This window comes from Eleutherodactylus coqui, chromosome 6, assembly GCF_035609145.1.
Source record: "Eleutherodactylus coqui strain aEleCoq1 chromosome 6, aEleCoq1.hap1, whole genome shotgun sequence".
Classification (NCBI taxonomy): Eukaryota; Metazoa; Chordata; class Amphibia; order Anura; family Eleutherodactylidae; genus Eleutherodactylus; species Eleutherodactylus coqui.
The window spans coordinates 236,238,165-236,256,566 of NC_089842.1; the positions used below are offsets into that span (position 1 = coordinate 236,238,165).

The window sequence follows — 18,402 nt, forward strand, 5'->3', positions numbered from 1 at the left end:
AATCCATGTTTCTTCATATATTGATTATGTTTCCACTCTGATACATCTGGATGTGAAGGAACGAGTCTCCTGAGAAGTAAAGGGATTACAATCGCCAACTAAATGATTCCAGATGGAGACATTAACCCTTACTTTATCCAACTATATCTATGTAAGGACTGTACATGAGGTGCAAGAGCACTGCTAGTCCAGGGTGAACCTTCACAGTCCGTGGAAAGATTGATGTAGTGCTGTTAGTGTGCAGAATGCAGAACGTGAACTGTTATATCAATGTCTCAATGATGACACTTGGGGTATATTGTCACGTACCGAGCGAGGAGGAGGCTTAGGTAACACGCTGATACTTAGGGGAAAGGATAATAACACTGATATTTGGGGGACAGGATAATGACAGGATGATACTTGGGGGACAGGATAATGACACGCTGAAACTTGGGGGACAGGATAATGACACACTGATACTTGGGGTACAGGATAATGACACACTGACACTTGGGGGACAGGATAATGACACACTGATACTTGGGGTACAGGATAATGACACGCTGATACTTGGGGGACAGGATAATGACACACTGATACTTGGGGTGCAGGATAATGACACGCTGACACTTGGGGTACAGGATAATGACGCTGATACTTGGGGTACAGGATAATGACACGCTGATACTTGGGGTACAGGATAATGACACACTGACACTTGGGGTACAGGATAATGACATGCTGATACTTGGGGTACAGGATAATGACATGCTGATACTTGGGGGACGGGATAATGACACGCTGACACTTGGGGGACAGGATAATGACACGCAGATACTTGGGGGGACAGGATAATGACACGCTGACACTTGGGGACAGGATAATGACACACTGATACTTGGGGGACAGGATAATGACACACTGATACTTGGGGGACAGGATAATGACACACTGATACTTCGGGGACAGGATAATGACACACTGATACTTGGGGGACAGGATAATGATACACTGATACTTGGGGGACAGGATAATGATACACTGATACTTGGGGGACAGGATAATGACACGCTGACACTTGGGGGACGGGATAATGACACGCTGACACTTGGGGGACGGGATAATGACACGCTGACACTTGGGGGACAGGATAATGACACACTGATACTTGGGGGACAGGATAATGACACACTGACACTTGGGGGACAGGATAATGACACGCTGATACTTGCGGGACAGGATAATGACACACTGACACTTGGGGGACAGGATAATGACACACTGATACTTGGGGGACAGGATAATGACACACTGACACTTGGGGTACAGGATAATGACACGCTGATACTTGGGGGACAGGATAATGACACGCTGATACTTGGGGGACAGGATAATGATACACTGACACTTGGGGGACAGGATAATGATACACTGACACTTGGGGGACAGGATAATGACACTCTGATACTTCAGGTACAGGATAATGACACGCTGACACTTGGGGGACAGGATAATAACACTGATATTTGGGGGGACAGGATAATGACACGCTGACACTTGGGGTACAGGATAATGACACACTGACACTTGGGGTACAGGATAATGACACACTGATACTTGGGGTACAGGATAATGACACACTGATACTTGGGGGACAGGATAATGATACACTGACACTTGGGGGACAGGATAATGACACTCTGATACTTGAGGTACAGGATAATGACACGCTGACACTTGGGGGACAGGATAATAACACTGATATTTGGGGGGACAGGATAATGACACGCTGACACTTGGGGTACAGGATAATGACACGCTGATACTTGGGGTACAGGATAATGAAACGCTAATACTTGGGGGACAGGATAATGACACACTGATACTTGGGGGATAGGATAATGACATACTGACACTTGGGGGACAGGATAATAACATACTGACACTTGGGGGACAGGATAATGACACACTGACACTTGGGGTACAGGATAATGACACACTGATACTTGGGGGGCAGGATAATGACACGCTGATACTTGGAGACAGGATAATGACACACTGACATTTGGGGTACGGGATAATGACACGCTAATACTTGGGGTACAGGATGACACACTGATACTTGGGGTATGGGGTAATGACAAGCTGACACGTGGGGTACAGGATAATGACACGCTGACACTTGGGGTACAGGATAATGATGCACTGATACTTGGGGTACAGGATAATGACACGCTGATACTTGGGGGATAGGATAATGACATGCTGATACTTGGGGGACAGGATAATGACACGCTGATACTTGGGGGACAGGATAATGACACGCTGATACTTGGGGGACAGGATAATGACATACTGACACTTGGGGGACAGGATAATAACATACTGACACTTGGGGGACAGGATAATGACACAATGACACTTGGGGTACAGGATAATGATGCACTGATACTTGGGGTACAGGATAATGACACGCTGATACTTGGGGGATAGGATAATGACATGCTGATACTTGGGGTACAGGATAATGACACGCTGATACTTGGGGTACAGGATAATGACACGCTGATACTTGGGGGGCAGGATAATGACACGCTGATACTTGGAGACAGGATAATGACACACTGACATTTGGGGTACGGGATAATGACACGCTAATACTTAGGGTACAGGATGACACACTGATACTTGGGGTATGGGGTAATGACAAGCTGACACGTGGGGTACAGGATAATGACACGCTGACACTTGGGGTACAGGATAATGACACGCTGATACTTGTGGGACAGGATAATGACACACTGACACTTGGGGTACAGGATAATGACACGCTGATACTTGGGGTACAGGATAATGACATGCTGATACTTGGGGGACAGGATAATGGCACACTGATACTTGGGGTATGGGGTAATGACAAGCTGACACGTGGGGTACAGGATAATGACACGCTAACACTTGGGGTAGAGGATGATGACACACTGATACTTGGGGGACAGGATAATGACACACTGATACTTGGGGGACAGGATAATGACCCGCTGATACTTGGGGTACAGGATAATGACACGCTGATATTTGGGGGACAGGATAATAACACTGATATTTGGGGTACAGGATAATGACACGCTGATACTTGGGGTACAGGATGATGACATGCTGATGTTCGGGGTACAGATGAAGCACAGTGATGTTATCATTGTCAACGCCACTTCATTCGCCTTTCGTGGAAACTAGTCGATACGTTCTAAAGCCGCTGGTGTTATTACACAGGGGTGATATGTGATGTGGGAGCAGATATCAGACCCGCTCGCTCTCCGGCCCGCTGTCCCTGGCCTCTGCCTGTCCTTATCTCCGTGGTGATAACTTTCAGAGGCAGCACTGTGTGTTCTGGCTTCGCGCCTCGCTGCTGACGTTTCCTTGGAGACGACGTCCATGTTGTCTTTGGCTTCGGCCTCCTGATTGACTCCAGTCCTCCCAGTTGGGATTGGTTTTTCTGGGCAGTGGATAAGAGCGTAGTATTCGGTCACCGCTGACCAAGACAGGTCACTGCTGGTAGCAGGAGCTCCAACATGGAGGCCTTCTTGGCTGAGTCCTGCGGGGGCCGGAGAGACAATGCCGCTCTTGTCAGATAACATATTCTGAATCCAAGATCCACATTATCAGCGTTCTGCATCCATCGTCTTCTGATCCTGTGAAGCCTCTCGTATGCCGGAGAGGTCACACAGCTTTCCCAGCCTGCTGAACGGCATATGTGTCGTACACATCTGTATAAGGGCTCAATCACATGGGCAGACGCGCATTTTGGTTGCGTAAATACACGGCATACTCACAGGACCAAAAATTGCTTACACCTGCGTCTGTCGCCAGCGCCTGCGGGTTTTTGGGCGCAGGAAGGCTCATGTATTGTTGCGTAAATATGCAGTGAATAATCTCGTATTAGGGCGGCTTCAGTCGAGCGTATTCCCAAATACGCTCTCTGCACGAGTGTATTTTGCGCGTCTGCCATAGTTACGCAGGTACCGCTAGTTCACATGGGCCCTGATTGATATCGCTATTAGGGCATCTGCGGACGGGCGTAGGTGTAGATACGCTTGAGAGAGCGTGACGTGATCAGGCTGTGAAGGGAGCGCTTTTACGCACGTAGCAGTGTTGTTTATTGTACTTTCCTGCGCTGCCGAACCGTTCATATCGGCGCGGGACACACCTGCCTCGTGATTGAACTGGCTGAGCAATCTAATTAGTCCCAAGTGTTATCAATTAACAATGTGAAATCGCGGAGTTCCGTGTGCGGTTTTGTACGGATGGGTTTGGAATTTGAAGAATGTGTGAAGACCGGGGACTGCGTAGAACCTTCTGGCAATGGCAGTGACAGGTTCCCCACGTGTTTGCCAGCGACGCTATACATAAAGCCATAGCTGTACACGAAGCTGGTCTGATGAAGAGGTAGAGAACCTCGAAACGTGTTGTGGGAATGGGTATTCCTGCAAGAATACGCTCGCCTGAGAGCGACCTAAGCTTCGGTTTACACAGGACAGGTACTGTTCGAATAGTCACTGGAAATAGTCGCTACAGCGAGTGGTCAGTGTATGAACGACTAATGTTCGTGTGCTTTTTTTACACATTGTTCACCTTTGAGGTCTCGAAAGCGCTCACCTCCCTGCAAAGTTGTTGGCTGGTCGGTGAAAGACATACGATCGCCTATTTACACCAGACGATTAATCAAACGGCGACTATTTTTAGGTGAGCTGAAAGAACGCGACTAGTGAACGTATTCTCACTTGGTTGGTGGCCGTGTTTACACGGAACAATTGTAGAACGCACTACATAAGTATTGCAGTGTACTATCCTAGCAATTGAATTAGTGCCTCTTCAAGTCCTCTTGAGGGACTCAAAAAATTGCAGCAAAAAAGTTCCATAATGTTTAATTTTTAGAAAGAAATCCAGTGAAAAAAATGTATGCAGTTTACTCACAAAAAAAAAACATTTTAAATGGATAAAAGATTTTTTTAAGCAGCACATTATAGGTAGTAGCGCGTTCGTAATAACCCAGACAGTGAAAATATTCTATTATTTATCTCACATGCTGAAAACCATAAAAATAATGGTAAACTGCAACGCCAGAATTGCTGTTTTTCTTTTGTTCGTTTCCCAAAAAATGCAATAAAAAGCAATCCAAAAGTCAAACTGGTAGAAATAAACACTCCAGCTCTTCCCGCAAAAAAAACAAGCCCACAGAGCCGGTCACTAAGAGGTTAACATCACATCTCCTGAGGCTCGGGATTTCTGATAACCTACATATTGGCCGCTCCCAATGTTGACGGTCCTTCATGTGGCATCCATTAATATGGACTCCTGGAGGACCCCCAGGACACTGAAATAGAGATGAGCGAACCTACTCGTTTCGAGTAATTACTCTATCGAGCACCGCGATTTTCGAGTACTTCTGTACTCGGGTGAAAAGATTCGGGGGGCGCCTGGGGGTGGGGGGGAGGCGTGGCAGAGCAAGGGGTAGCAGCGGGGAACAGGGGGGAGCCCTCTCTCTCTCCCTCTCCCCCCCACTCCCCGCTGCAGCCCCCCACTCACCCACGGCGCCCCCTGAATCTTTTCACCCGAGTATGGAGGTACTCGAAAATCGCGGCGCTCGGGCGAAAAAGGGGCGTGGCCGAGTACGCTCGCTCATCTCTACACTGAAACCAACTGCTGCTAAGTGGTTGGCAGGTAATGCTACACTGCCCCTTGTGGCGCTGCTGATCTCAGGGTGTGTCGCCCGTTATGACTAGAAGTTGCCGCCTCTCCATAGACTTTTTTGGAGGTGCCCAGTGTATAATTCTCAATTTGCGTCAAAAAACGCATACAAATCACCGCCAAGGGCTTATTCACGCGGGCGTATTTGTGCCTCGCCTTACACATGTAATATTTGTCTACGCACTAAATGGGTTCGTTCACATCTGCATACTTTTCACGTGATGGTCGATCGCATGAAAAAATACCCGACACGCCCTATTTTGCTGCGTATTACGCACCACAATAGACCAGTGGATGGGCTGGCGCAAATACGCAGTAATTACGCAGGAAACCTGCATTTTCACACTTATTTGCGCCTTATTTGGGCCCTTCTATGTATTTTTTCATGTGGGCAAATACGCACTGTTTTTGCGCACACAAAAATCTACGGGAGCGGTAAAATAAGCGGGTAAGGTCTCCTGCAGACGAGGGTTTTTGCGCACGCAAAAAAAATCGCTTGCGAAAACCGCAGACGACAGAAGCCATTGATCTCAATGTGTTTCTTCACATTCGGAGCCATTGCCTGTCCACTACGTGCGAAGATCCCCGAAGGCTGCGCTCGCACACTGCTGATTTGCTGCAGATTTTATCCTTTCAATCGAATCTGTGGAAGGTCTGCACTAAAATGCGTGACAAAATCTGCAGCAAATCAGTGCCATGTGAGCGCTCCCTAGTGGTGCAGGTTTTCGCCGCAGCCAAAAATCCGTACCATTTCTGCTATGTGTGAACGCACCCTATAAGAAAAACTGTCCGAGCGCCCTTACTACATACAGGTCATCTAGCGGAACCAACTAACAGATAAACAGGCCTTGTTGCCCATAACAACCAATCACAGCGCAGCTTTCATTTTACCACAGCAGTGTAAGAATAGGCAACCAATCACAGCGCAGCTTTCATTTTACCACAGCAGTTTCAGAAATGAAAGCTGAGCTGTGATTGGTTCTAGGTCTGACTGTGAGGCCCAGTGTGTTACGTCTGGTGAGGGCCTGCAGGGGGCGCAGTGTGATACAGGGGTTCTACTTATACATGTTATTACACATACAATGATTGGTCTGATGATATGTTCTCTTTGCAGCACACTGCAGCAGGGAATGTGTACATGGCAGATGTGAAGCCCCAAATCAGTGCCAGTGTGCGCCAGGCTGGCGAGGAAAAGATTGCTCCAGCGGTAAGCCATGATTGCTTGTTGTTGCCCACAGGGGGCATTATGTATGCAGCTCATATTCAGGTGTTTATAGATCTCCCCCTGGTGTAACGGAGTATGTTGGTGTGGGAACACAGGAATGGCGCTCCATACTATTGGATGCCAGATCACTAGAGGTTTTTACATTCCCTACTGAGCTGTTCATTACGTGTTCTCTGCGAGGACTGAGCCAGGGAAAGATGTCCGCCCCGAATATTCCCAGGCAGGGAAGTCCCTGGGGGACCTTATATTTTGTATTTTGCAGAAGCACTGCTCTGACAGAGAAAGAAGCTACAACCTCATAATAAGCTGTAACAGTGCATTATGGGAAGTAGTGGAATAACCCCTCCCCCTCCGTAATGGAAAATAAACTGCTATGAGTGACATACGGTGAGGGGGAAGGCTGTCACAATATAATTATATACTAGGATCACAACACAATATAAAGAAGACCCTCAAGATACAGAATATAGAGCGGATGATTCATAGAGAGATAATTCTACATTATCGCATATCCATCTATCTATCTTATATCTATCAATCTCTCTATCTATCTTTTATCTATCTATCCATCTTATATCTATCTCCTATCTCATATCTATCTCTAACAATCTCTCTCTCTCATATCCATCTATCTAATATCTATCTATCTATCATCTATCTATCTATCTATCTTATATCTCTATCTATCTATCTATCTCATATCTATCTATCTATCTATCTCCTATCTATCTATCTATCTATCTAATATCTATCTATCTATCTCCTATCTATCTATCTATCTATCTATCTATCTATCTCATATCTATCTATCTATCTATCTATCTATCTATCTATCTCATATCTATCTATCTATCTATCTCATATCTATCTATCTATCTATCTATCTCATATCTATCTATCTATCTATCTATCTATCTATCTATCTATCTATGTATCTCATATCTATCTGTCTATCTATCTATCTATCTCATATCTATCTATCTATCATCTATCTCCTATCTATCTATCTATCTATCTCATATCTATCTATCTATCTATCTTATATCTCTATCTATCTATCTATCTATCTTATATCTCTATCTATCTACCTATCTAATATCTCTATCTATCTCATATCTATCTAGCTATCTATCTCATATCTATCTATCTATCTATCTATCTATCTATCTATCTATCTATCTATCTATCTCTCATATCTATCTATCTATCTATCTCATATCTATCTATCTATCTCATATCTATCTATCTATCTCATATCTATCTATCTATCTCATATCTATCTATCTATCCCATATCTATCTATCTATCTATCCATCTATCTATCTATCCATCTATCTATCTATCTATCTATCTCATATCCATCTATCTATCTATCTATCTATCTATCTATCTCATAGCTATCTATCTATCTATCTATCTCATATTTATCTATCTATCTATCTATCTATCTATCTATCTATCTATCTATCTATCTATCTCATATCTATCTATCTATCTATCTATCTATCTATCTCATATCTATCTATCTATCTCCTATCTATCTCTCTATCTATCTCATATCTATCTATCTATCTCATATCTATCTATCTATCTATCTATCTATCTATCTATCTATCTATCTATCTATCTATCTATCTATCCATATATCTAACTCATATCTATGTCTGTCTATCTATCTCTCTGATATCTATCATTTACTTGCCAAGTAATACTGTGTTTCCTTTATTCATATACACAGTTGATTTTGAGAGCTGTTCATAACTTTGCTGGTTTCCCTTGGAAACAGTCAGCAGTTTGGTTCCTCTCTATCATGTAACCTAACAGCTTAGTTTAAAGGGCCACTGCCCCCTCACCTGATTGCTTGTCACGCTCTGGAGGTCTCCTCTGTGTATTCTAGCCACTTCCCTGCAGTGAAGCCCCTGTCTGATGCTTATCAGACACTATCTTGATGCTGAAAGATTTTGGTTTCCCTTTCATGTCTATGCCATGATGCATCAACACAGCTATACCGTTTCTTTCTTCTGGGGTGGGACAAATTAATTATCATTCATATCTCTTAAGTTCAGCTAAATAAGCTACAGTCCATGGGTATACAATCAGCAGGATGAGCTGTGATCTCCTCTATTATACCTGTGTGACAGGATGTTACAGGTCCTGTGTAACAGCCTCAACACAGACTAAGAAACTGACTAGAAAACAAACACATAATCCCAAGTAGATCTGAGCTGGTCAGTACTAAGGTCACATGACCATCAGAGGAAAAAGAGGCTGGGAGTTTGATAGGAAGGAATAACTAACCAAGGTTATAAGTAAGCTACAACTAGCTCACGTATATATATACTGGGAGGATAGATACATAATGAATGAATTAAAAAAATCACCCTTTCAACTGTGTGTAACTGTCACCTCAACGCCCACAATGCACTGCTCTGATTACTGGAAGCCAGCAGAATTCTTTATTATACCTGGCGAATGCTGTACATTCTTGGTCAGATGTGTAATTTGTATTTAAAGGGCCCAGAGCAGGTGATGATGTGTTAGATTGATGAGTACATGTATGTTGTGGGATCGGATCATTCATTAAATGCTGTTATTGTAATTCCAGCCTGTGAACCTCACTTATGGGGTCCAAAATGCAACAATTCCTGTAACTGCCTGAACAATGGGGTGTGTGACCCCGTCGCGGGCTCCTGCATCTGCCCTCCAGGGTACAAGGATTCATTGTGTGAAGAGCCCTGTGACCCTGGCACCTATGGGTTGAATTGTTTACTGGACTGTCAATGTATGAACGGAGCCAACTGTGAACCTCAGAACGGAACATGTATTTGTCCGGAAGGATTCACGGGACCATAGTGAGTATTGCTTCCTGACTGCAGTAGTACTACAAGGCCCAGCAGGAGGGTTACCATATAAAGGTTTGAAGAGTCTTTAAACATATTAAAAGGAATTATGTCTCTGCTCTTTTTTTTGCAGCTGTGAGATCAGATGTAAAGAAGTTCAGCCTTCCCAGTACCAATGCCCAGAGTTTTGCCCATGCCAGAGTGGAGGTATCTGTAACCAGAGCGGTGGGGAGTGCAGCTGCCCTCCGGGATGGATGGTGAGGCCTTGTGATCACTCATTACCTCCATGACATTGCTAGCTATAGTCAGTAAGTGCACATGTGGGGGGGTGTCCCTGGTACTTGACTTGGGGCTTCCTTGGTGATCTTGGATAGTGTTGGAGGCTCTGGGTGTAGCTCACCTAAGGTCTGGGAGCCGGCATCTATAGTTTAAGCAACAAACTTTAATGAAATGTTGAAAAACACAGTTAAATAGTTTGCCTTTTTCCGGGGTCACTCACGACCATGCAATTATCGGCTATTGCTGAGGATCTGCATAAGTGCTATTGCGTTAAAAGTCCAGTACCCATTTACCTGGCTTCTCAAATTTCTTACCCGGCCACCAGTAATGTAGTCTCTGGCAGCTCTGTATCACATCAACATTGTCAAGCAGTAGGGGGGAGGGGAGCGAGGAGGCAGAAGTCTCTCCAATGCTCGAATTCAACTCAGCCTTTATCTAAAAGAAAAGTCTGCCCGTTAAGGAGCTCGTGCCAGTAGGGCTAATCCTGCACACCTCAGTTTCTCTCACATCAGGGAATATCCCTAACTTCTCACTCCACGGCATGGCTGCACAGATTTAGAGGAATATTCCAAGCTCCCTACAATGCAGTATAGCTGCACATACACAGAGGAGCATCTACAGCTCTTCACACTGCAGCATAGCTGTACATACACAGAGGAGCATCTCCAGATCTTCACACTGCAGCATAGATGTACATATACACAGGAGCATCCCCAGCTCTTCACAATACAGCATAGCTGCACATACACAGAGGAGCATCCCCAGCTCCTCACACTGCAACATAGCTGCACATTCACAGAAGAGCATCCGCAGCTCTTCACACTGCAGCACAGCTGCACATACACAGGAAAGCATCCCCAGCTCTTCACACTGCAGCATAGCTGCACATTCTCAGAAGAGCATCCCCAGCTCTTCACACTGCAGCATAGCTGCACATTCGCAGAAGAGCATCCCCAGCTCTTCACACTGCAGCATAGCTGCATATTCACAGAAGAGCATCCCCAGCTCTTCACACTGCAGCATAGCTGCACATTCTCAGAAGAGCATCCCCAGCTCTTCACACTGCAGCATAGCTGCAAAGACTGACCCATTAGGCCTCCCTCACACAGACAGCTAAACGCTGTACAACACTCCCATTCATTTCAATGGGGCTGTTCACACAAGCGTCAAAACACAGCATCATTGCACCAATCTCAGCCATTCATTGATTGCCTTAGACAATCAGAGCTCGCCGGCTCTGATTGGCTGAGCCAGTGCCGAGAATCAATCACAGCAATCTCTTGCTGGAGGCGGAGTTCTCAAACTTCGCTACCAGCAGTAGATGATCTGTCAGTGCACGGGAAGGCTGGAGCAGCGCCGGAGATCAGCGGTAGGGACCTGGATGGCACCTCCTAGGTGAGTATTGCTTTTTTTTCAGCTTCCTTGGCTGCTGAAACTGGGCTGAAACCGCAGTAAACGTAGTGTTGAAAAACTGCGTTTCTGCAAAAGCCTGTGTGAGCGAGGCCTTACTGTCGATTCTTCCGACTAGAGAGCTGCTCCTTGTTCCTCCCTCTTTAAAAGTCATAATAGTTTATAAATCAATGACACAGCAGAACATCAAATGAACAATAAAAAAGTCAGCAACTACCATACCATCACCTTAATCACCTACAAGACCAGCTACAAAGTGACAACCATTCAGGGCCCCTGTAACATTACCACAGGCAGTGCCTCCATAATACTGCTATCTAAAGTACTCCTGTACAAAGCAAGCCAGAGAGCTCCCATATAGTGCCATTCAGTGTGCTATAACAATCGTAGAGTGATGCCACAATGTGCCAGCCAGTCTGGGATCCCAATAACCTACTTTCACCCCAACTGTGTGCCTCTGCAGTGTGAACCCCAACACGTAATCTTTTCACATAATCATGTATTATTTATGATGCCCCCAAAACACATCCCAGATGAGACTGTAATTATCTTTCTTTCCATAGGGTCCTATGTGCTCCATCCCCTGCCCACCGGGATACTTTGGATCTGGATGCAAGCAGAAATGCCCTTGTCATAATGGTGGGCAGTGTGATCCAGAAAATGGGCAATGTCACTGCTCCCTGGGGTTCACGGGGGATGGGTAAGTGCCAATGGAAGTGGCTTTCCAATGACAATCAGTAGTAATGTCTTTGGAATGAGAAGGGAAATCACAACTGTTTATAGACCATTTCTGGTTTATCAAAGCAGATCTAACTTCCCAGGCTCCCTAAGCTTCAATATAAGCCTACACAAGAGGTACGAATATTATTGCTATAATACCGCTGTATTACATAATATAACTACAATAAAACCACTGCTATGTAGAAAATATAACAACTATAACACTGCCAACTACATACAAAAATAAAACTACTATAATACTGCCCCCTATGTACAAGAATATAACTACTATAATACTGCCCCCTATGTACAAGAATATAACTACTATAATACTACCTCCTATGTACAAGAATATAACTACTATAATACTGCCTCCTATGTAAAAGAATATAACTACTATAATACTGCTCCTATGTAGAAGAATATAACTACTATAATACTGCCCCCTATGTACAAGAATATAACTACTATAATACTGTCCCCTATGTACAAGAATATAACTACTATAATACTGCCCACTGTGTACTAGAATATAACTACTATAATACTGCCCCCTATGTACAAGAATATAACTACTATAATACTGCCCCCTATGTACAAGAATATAACTACTATAATACTACCTCCTATGTACAAGAATATAACTACTATAATACTGCCTCCTATGTACAAGAATATAACTACTATAATACTGCTCCTATGTACAAGAATATAACTACTATAATACTACCCCCTATGTACAAGAATATAACTACTATAATACTGCTCCTATGTACAAGAATATAACTACTATAATACTGCCCCCTATGTACAAGAATATAACTACTATAATACTGCTCCTATGTACAAGAATATAACTACTATAATACTGCTCCTATATACAAGAATATAACTACTATAATACTGCCCCCCTATGTACAAGAATATAACTACTATAATACTGCCCCCTATGTACAAGAATATAACTACTATAATACTGCTCCTGTGTACAAGAATATAACTACTATAATACTGCCTCCTATGTACAAGAATATAACTACTATAATACTGCCCCCTATGTACAAGAATATAATTACTACAATACTGCCTCCTATGTACAAGAATATAACTACTATAATACTGCCCCCTATGTACAAGAATATAACTACTATAATACTACCTCCTATGTACAAGAATATAACTACTATAATACTGCCTCCTATGTAAAAGAATATAACTACTATAATACTGCTCCTATGTACAAGAATATAACTACTATAATACTGCCCCCTATGTACAAGAATATAACTACTATAATACTGTCCCCTATGTACAAGAATATAACTACTATAATACTGCCCCCTATGTACAAGAATATAACTACTATAATACTGCCCCCTGTGTACAAGAATATAACTACTATAATACTGCCCCCTATGTACAAGAATATAACTACTATAATACTGCCCCCTATGTACAAGAATATAACTACTATAATACTACCTCCTATGTACAAGAATATAACTACTATAATACTGCCTCCTATGTACAAGAATATAACTACTATAATACTGCTCCTATGTACAAGAATATAACTACTATAATACTACCCCCTATGTACAAGAATATAACTACTATAATACTGCTCCTATGTACAAGAATATAACTACTATAATACTGCCCCCCCTATGTACAAGAATATAACTACTATAATACTGCCCCCTATGTACAAGAATATAACTACTATAATACTGCTCCTATGTACAAGAATATAACTACTATAATACTGCTCCTATATACAAGAATATAACTACTATAATACTGCCCCCCTATGTACAAGAATATAACTACTATAATACTGCCCCCTATGTACAAGAATATAACTACTATAATACTGCTCCTGTGTACAAGAATATAACTACTATAATACTGCCTCCTATGTACAAGAATATAACTACTATAATACTGCCCCCTATGTACAAGAATATAATTACTACAATACTGCCTCCTATGTACAAGAATATAACTACTATAATACTGCCCCTATGTGCAAGAATATAACTACTATAATACTGCTCCTATGTACAAGAATATAACTACTATTATACTGCCCCCTATGTACAAGACTATAACTACTATAATACTGCCCCCTATGTACAAGAATATAACTACTATAATACTGACCCCTATGTACAAGAAAATAACTACTATAATACTGCTCCTATGTACAAGAAAATAACTACTATAATACTGCCCCCTATGTACAAGAATATAACTACTATAATACTGCCCCCTATGTACAAGAATATAACTACTATAATACTACCTCCTATGTACAAGAATATAACTACTATAATACTGCCTCCTATGTACAAGAATATAACTACTATAATACTGCTCCTATGTACAAGAATATAACTACTATAATACTACCCCCTATGTACAAGAATATAACTACTATAATACTGCTCCTATGTACAAGAATATAACTACTATAATACTGCCCCCCTATGTACAAGAATATAACTACTATAATACTGCCCCCTATGTACAAGAATATAACTACTATAATACTGCTCCTATGTACAAGAATATAACTACTATAATACTACCCCCTATGTACAAGAATATAACTACTATAATACTGCTCCTATGTACAAGAATATAACTACTATAATACTGCCCCCCTATGTACAAGAATATAACTACTATAATACTGCCCCCTATGTACAAGAATATAACTACTATAATACTGCCTACTATGTACAAGAATATAACTACTATAATACTGCCCCCTATGTACAAGAATATAACTACTATAATACTGCCCCTATGTACAAGAATATAACTACTATAATACTGCCCCCTATGTACAAGAAAATAACTACTATAATACTGCCTCCTATGTACCAGAATATAACTACTATAATACTGCCCCCTATGTACAAGAATATAACTACTATAATACTGCCTCCTATGTACAAGAATATAACTACTATAATACTGCCTCCTGTGTACAAGAATATAACTACTATAATACTGCTCCTATGTACAAGAATATAACTACTATAATACTGCTCCTATGTACAAGAATATAACTACTATAATACTGCTCCTATGTACAAGAATATAACTACTATAATACTGCTCCTATGTACAAGAATATAACTACTATAATACTGCCTCCTATGTACCAGAATATAACTACTATAATACTGCCCCCTATGTACAAGAATATAACTACTATAATACTGCCTCCTATGTACAAGAATATAACTACTATAATACTGCCCCCTATGTACAAGAATATAACTACTATAATACTGCCTCCTATGTACAAGAATATAACTACTATAATACTGCCCCCTATGTACAAGAATATAACTACTATAATACTGCCCCTGCGTACAAGAATATAACTACTATAATACTGCCTCCTATGTACAAGAATATAACTACTATAATACTGCCCCCTATGTACAAGACTATAACTACTATAATACTGCCTCCTATGTACAAGAATATAACTACTATAATACTGCCTCCTATGTACAAGAATATAACTACTATAATACTGCCCCCTATGTACAAGAATATAACTACTATAATACTGCCCCCTATGTACAAGAATATAACTACTATAATACTGCTCCTATGTACAAGAATATAACTACTATAATACTGCCTCCTATGTACCAGAATATAACTACTATAATACTGCCCCCTATGTACAAGACTATAACTACTATAATACTGCCCCCTATGTACAAGAATATAACTACTATAATACTGACCCCTATGTACAAGAAAATAACTACTATAATACTACCTCCTATGTACAAGAATATAACTACTATAATACTGCCTCCTATGTACAAGAATATAACTACTATAATACTGCTCCTATGTACAAGAATATAACTACTATAATACTACCCCCTATGTACAAGAATATAACTACTATAATACTGCTCCTATGTACAAGAATATAACTACTATAATACTGCCCCCCTATGTACAAGAATATAACTACTATAATACTGCCCCCTATGTACAAGAATATAACTACTATAATACTGCTCCTATGTACAAGAATATAACTACTATAATACTACCCCCTATGTACAAGAATATAACTACTATAATACTGCTCCTATGTACAAGAATATAACTACTATAATACTGCCCCCCTATGTACAAGAATATAACTACTATAATACTGCCCCCTATGTACAAGAATATAACTACTATAATACTGCCTACTATGTACAAGAATATAACTACTATAATACTGCCCCTATGTACAAGAATATAACTACTATAATACTGCCCCTATGTACAAGAATATAACTACTATAATACTGCCCCCTATGTACAAGAAAATAACTACTATAATACTGCCTCCTATGTACAAGAATATAACTACTATAATACTGCCTCCTATGTACAAGAATATAACTACTATAATACTGCCTCCTGTGTACAAGAATATAACTACTATAATACTGCTCCTATGTACAAGAATATAACTACTATAATACTGCTCCTATGTACAAGAATATAACTACTATAATACTGCTCCTATGTACAAGAATATAACTACTATAATACCGCCCTCTATGTACAAGAATATAACTACTATAATACTGCCTCCTATGTAAAAGAATATAACTACTATAATACTGCCTCCTATGTACAAGAATATAACTACTATAATACTGCCCCTATATACAAGAATATAACTACTATAATACTGCCCCCCTATGTACAAGAATATAACTACTATAATACTGCTCCTATGTACAAGAATATAACTACTATAATACTGCTCCTATATACAAGAATATAACTACTATAATACTGCCCCCCTATGTACAAGAATATAACTACTATAATACTGCCCCCTATGTACAAGAATATAACTACTATAATACTGCTCCTGTGTACAAGAATATAACTACTATAATACTGCCTCCTATGTACAAGAATATAACTACTATAATACTGCCCCCTATGTACAAGAATATAACTACTATAATACTGCCCCCTATGTACAAGAATATAATTACTACAATACTGCCTCCTATGTACAAGAATATAACTACTATAATACTGCCCCTATGTGCAAGAATATAACTACTATAATACTGCTCCTATGTACAAGAATATAACTACTATAATACTGCCCCCTATGTACAAGACTATAACTACTATAATACTGCCCCCTATGTACAAGAATATAACTACTATAATACTGACCCCTATGTACAAGAAAATAACTACTATAATACTGCTCCTATGTACAAGAAAATAACTACTATAATACTGCCCCCTATGTACTAGAATATAACTACTATAATACTGCTCCTATGTACAAGAATATAACTACTATAATACTGCTCCAATGTACAAGAATATAACTACTATAATACTGCCTCCTATGTACAAGAATATAACTACTATAATACTGACCCCTATGTACAAGAAAATAACTACTATAATACTGCTCCTATGTACAAGAAAATAACTACTATAATACTGCCCCCTATGTACAAGAATATAACTACTATAATACTGCCCCCTATGTACAAGAATATAACTACTATAATACTGCTCCAATGTACAAGAATATAACTACTATAATACTGCCTCCTATGTACAAGAATATAACTACTATAATACTGCCCCCTATGTACAAGAATATAACTACTATAATACTGCCCCTGCGTACAAGAATATAACTACTATAATACTGCCTCCTATGTACAAGAATATAACTACTATAATACTGCCCCCTATGTACAAGACTATAACTGCTATAATACTGCTCCTATGTACAAGAATATAACTACTATAATACTGCCTCCTATGTACCAGAATATAACTACTATAATACTGCCCCCTATGTACAAGAATATAGCTACTATAATACTGCCCCCTATGTACAAGAATATAACTACTATAATACTGCCTCCTATGTACAAGAATATAACTACTATAATACTGCCCCCTATGTACAAGAATATAGCTACTATAATACTGCCCCCTATGTACAAGAATATAACTACTATAATACTACCCCCTATGTACAAGAATATAACTACTATAATACTGCTCCTATGTACAAGAATATAACTACTATAATACTGCCCCCCTATGTACAAGAATATAACTACTATAATACTGCCCCCTATGTACAAGAATATAACTACTATAATA

The 18,402-nt window shown here is 40.6% G+C and overlaps 1 protein-coding gene across 1 annotated transcript in view; it reads left to right on the forward strand.

The window, feature by feature from the left end:
• PEAR1 (platelet endothelial aggregation receptor 1) overlaps positions 1-18,402 on the forward strand; it is a 118,889-nt gene that overhangs the window by 67,430 nt on the left and 33,057 nt on the right. Inside the window, exons 5-8 of the mRNA XM_066609149.1 lie at positions 6,845-6,937; positions 9,561-9,807; positions 9,929-10,052; positions 12,048-12,184. Of these exons, the coding sequence (XP_066465246.1) occupies positions 6,845-6,937; positions 9,561-9,807; positions 9,929-10,052; positions 12,048-12,184 (601 nt within the window). The remainder of the gene's footprint in view (positions 1-6,844; positions 6,938-9,560; positions 9,808-9,928; positions 10,053-12,047; positions 12,185-18,402) is intronic.